At 54.5% G+C, this 2,500-nt stretch overlaps 1 protein-coding gene across 1 annotated transcript in view; it reads left to right on the forward strand.

Annotated features, from left to right (window-relative positions):
• PTSG_07748 (uncharacterized protein) overlaps window positions 1-2,078 on the forward strand; it is a gene marked incomplete at its 3' end in the record, with an annotated part of 8,432 nt that extends 6,354 nt beyond the window's left edge. The window contains exons 18-24 of the mRNA XM_004991493.1: window positions 176-343; window positions 488-583; window positions 724-785; window positions 969-1,115; window positions 1,305-1,397; window positions 1,561-1,617; window positions 1,941-2,078. Of these exons, the coding sequence (XP_004991550.1) occupies window positions 176-343; window positions 488-583; window positions 724-785; window positions 969-1,115; window positions 1,305-1,397; window positions 1,561-1,617; window positions 1,941-2,078 (761 nt within the window). The remainder of the gene's footprint in view (window positions 1-175; window positions 344-487; window positions 584-723; window positions 786-968; window positions 1,116-1,304; window positions 1,398-1,560; window positions 1,618-1,940) is intronic.
• Between the last annotated feature and the right edge of the window lie 422 nt (window positions 2,079-2,500).

Consider the following 2,500-nt stretch of genomic DNA (forward strand, 5'->3'; position numbering starts at 1 on the left):
GTGTTTGTGCGTATGTGTATGAGTGCGTGAGCGTGTGTGCGTGTGTGAGTGAGCAAGTGATCCAGTCAGTGCGCGCGGGGTTATCGGCACTGTTGTTCTGCCAATCGTGTGCTGGCCTCGTTTTGTCCTTGTGCTCACAAACCCAACGCATCGCTGCCCCTTCCCCTCTGGCCAGTTCGCTCGATGGTGGGCCTCATCCCGCTGTACGCGTGCCTGACGCTGGAGCAGCGCACCCTGGACAAGCTGCCAAACTTCACCAAGCGCCTCCACTGGTTTATGGAGAACACGCCCGAGCTTGCAGGGCAGGTCCTCGTCGTCAAGGGCTGCGATCCAAAGCATCCAGGTGCGCATTAGATGCACAGAGACGAATTGTTCGCCGCTGTTTGAGGCGAGGTGACTGGTGCATGTGTACAATGCTTTTCGTGGTTTGGTGTTGTGATGGTAACCTGGATTACGTTTTGTGCACGTGCGTGTGTTGCTGCATCAGGCCAAACGCGGCACCTGCTCTCCATTCCAACGGAGGACCGCCTGCGTCACCTTCTCCGTCGCCTCTTTGACGAAGACGAATTCCTCTCCCCATACGGTGTGTTTGCGTGTTGTGTGTGTTTGTGTGTGTTGTTTGCGTATTGTGTTGTGTGTGTTTGCGTGCTGTGTCGTGTATGTTCCGTCATGTCGCGCGTTGTCCCATCACCTGCTCACCCACTTTTGCCTCGGACTGACCAGGTATCCGCTCACTCAGCAAAGTGTACGAGAAGCCCTACGTCACCACCGTTGGAGCAGAAGAGGTGTGTGCGTGCATGTGTGTGGGGTGTATTTGTTGGTGTGTGTTGAATGCTTGCTTGCTTGCTTGTTGTGCATAAATGTACGTGTGTGTGTTGCTGTGGCATGGCGCTTCCTTGAATACCACTCACTCCCCAAGATACCATCCACAATGTCCTTTCCCTGTTCCCTCTCCAAAACCCGAGCAGGTGTCTGTTGAGTACACGCCTGCAGAGTCGACGACGTCGATGTTTGGCGGCAACTCCAACTGGCGCGGGCCCATCTGGTTCCCCGTCAACTATCTCATCATCGAGGCCCTCGACCGCTACCACTACTTCCACGGCGACAACCTCAAGGTATGCTGTTGGTGTGTGTGTTTGTGTGTGTGTGAGTGTGAGTGTGAGTGCGTGTGTGTTTGTGTGTTTGTGATTGTGTGTGTGTGTGTGTGTGTGTGTGTGTTTTCGTGTGTGCTTCCGCGCTGGCTTGCGAGTGTCTTGCCCCCCCCCCTCCTCACTGCTCCTCCTGACTCACCCTTTGGGCGGCAGGTTGAGGTTCCCACGGGCAGCGGAAACTTGATGAACCTCCGCGAAGCCGCCAACGAGATTGCGCGCCGCCTCGCCCATCTCTTCGAACGCACGGTCAGACGTGATGTCGTGTTAATTTGTTGTGTGTATGCGTGTGTGAGTATGCATGGCTGTACTATGGTTGTAGTGCATGTGTTTGAGTGTGCATGTCGTGCGTCAACCGCAGCGACATTGTGCTCACCGCGTGTGTGTTGACTACGCGGTGGTTGTGACGCAGTCGGGCGGCAAGCGCCCATGCAACGGGCCATCCCCCGTCTACGGCGAGAAGGACAAGGTGTGCATGCGGGTGTGAGTGAGTGAGTGAGTGAGTGAGTGAGTGAGTGAGTGAGTGAGTGTGTGTGTGTGTGAGTGAGTGAGTGAGTGAGTGAGTGAGTGAGTGAGTGAGTGAGTGAGTGAGTGAGTGTGTGTGTGTGTGTGAGTGAGTGTGTGAGTGTGTGAGTGTGAGTGAGTGTGTGAGTGTGAGTGAGTGTGTGAGTGTGTGTGAATGAGTGTCATGATTTGCTTGCTTGTGCTTGAGTGCGTGCTTGCTTGTGCTTGCGAGGCGCGTGGTTGTGGCTCACGGTGGCGACTGGTGTTGTTGTGGCTGCGTTGTGATAGGACCTGATGCTGTTCTACGAGTACTTCCATCCTGAGACGGGCCGCGGTGTTGGCGCCTCCCACCAAACGGGCTGGACCGCCCTCATCGCCCGCTGCCTCTCTCGCCTCTCCAAGGAGGAGCGCCTTGCTCTCGACTGATGGACGGAGCAATTGGCATTGGCGTACTGTTGGGACTTGACTGGCTGAGGAGTCATGTCATTGCCTTTGTTCAACCTCATACTCGCCTCCTTCTGCGTTCGTGTTGTTCTCGTGTGTGCTTGACTTGTGGCCTGCGCTCTCCGCCTTGTGTGTTTGTTTGTTTGTCACATTGCATGCGGGTTTTTTTTTCTTGTGATGAGATGATTGTGCTTTGTATGCGTGTGTTGTGCCTTTGGGCATGCTTGCTTTGCTTACTTGTCACGCCTGCTTGCTTGTTCTTGGGTTGAAGTCGTGTTGCGTGGAATGAACGCTGAACAGTGAATGCGGCAAGGTGCAACGTGATGTGACAGTGATGATGAGGATGCGGCAAGTTTTTTCAACGCAGAGCAAGCAACATGGAAATAAATTCTCGTGAAGGATTT

The sequence above is a fragment of the Salpingoeca rosetta genome, assembly GCF_000188695.1.
Source record: "Salpingoeca rosetta unplaced genomic scaffold supercont1.20, whole genome shotgun sequence".
In the NCBI taxonomy this organism is placed as follows: domain Eukaryota; class Choanoflagellata; order Craspedida; family Salpingoecidae; genus Salpingoeca; species Salpingoeca rosetta.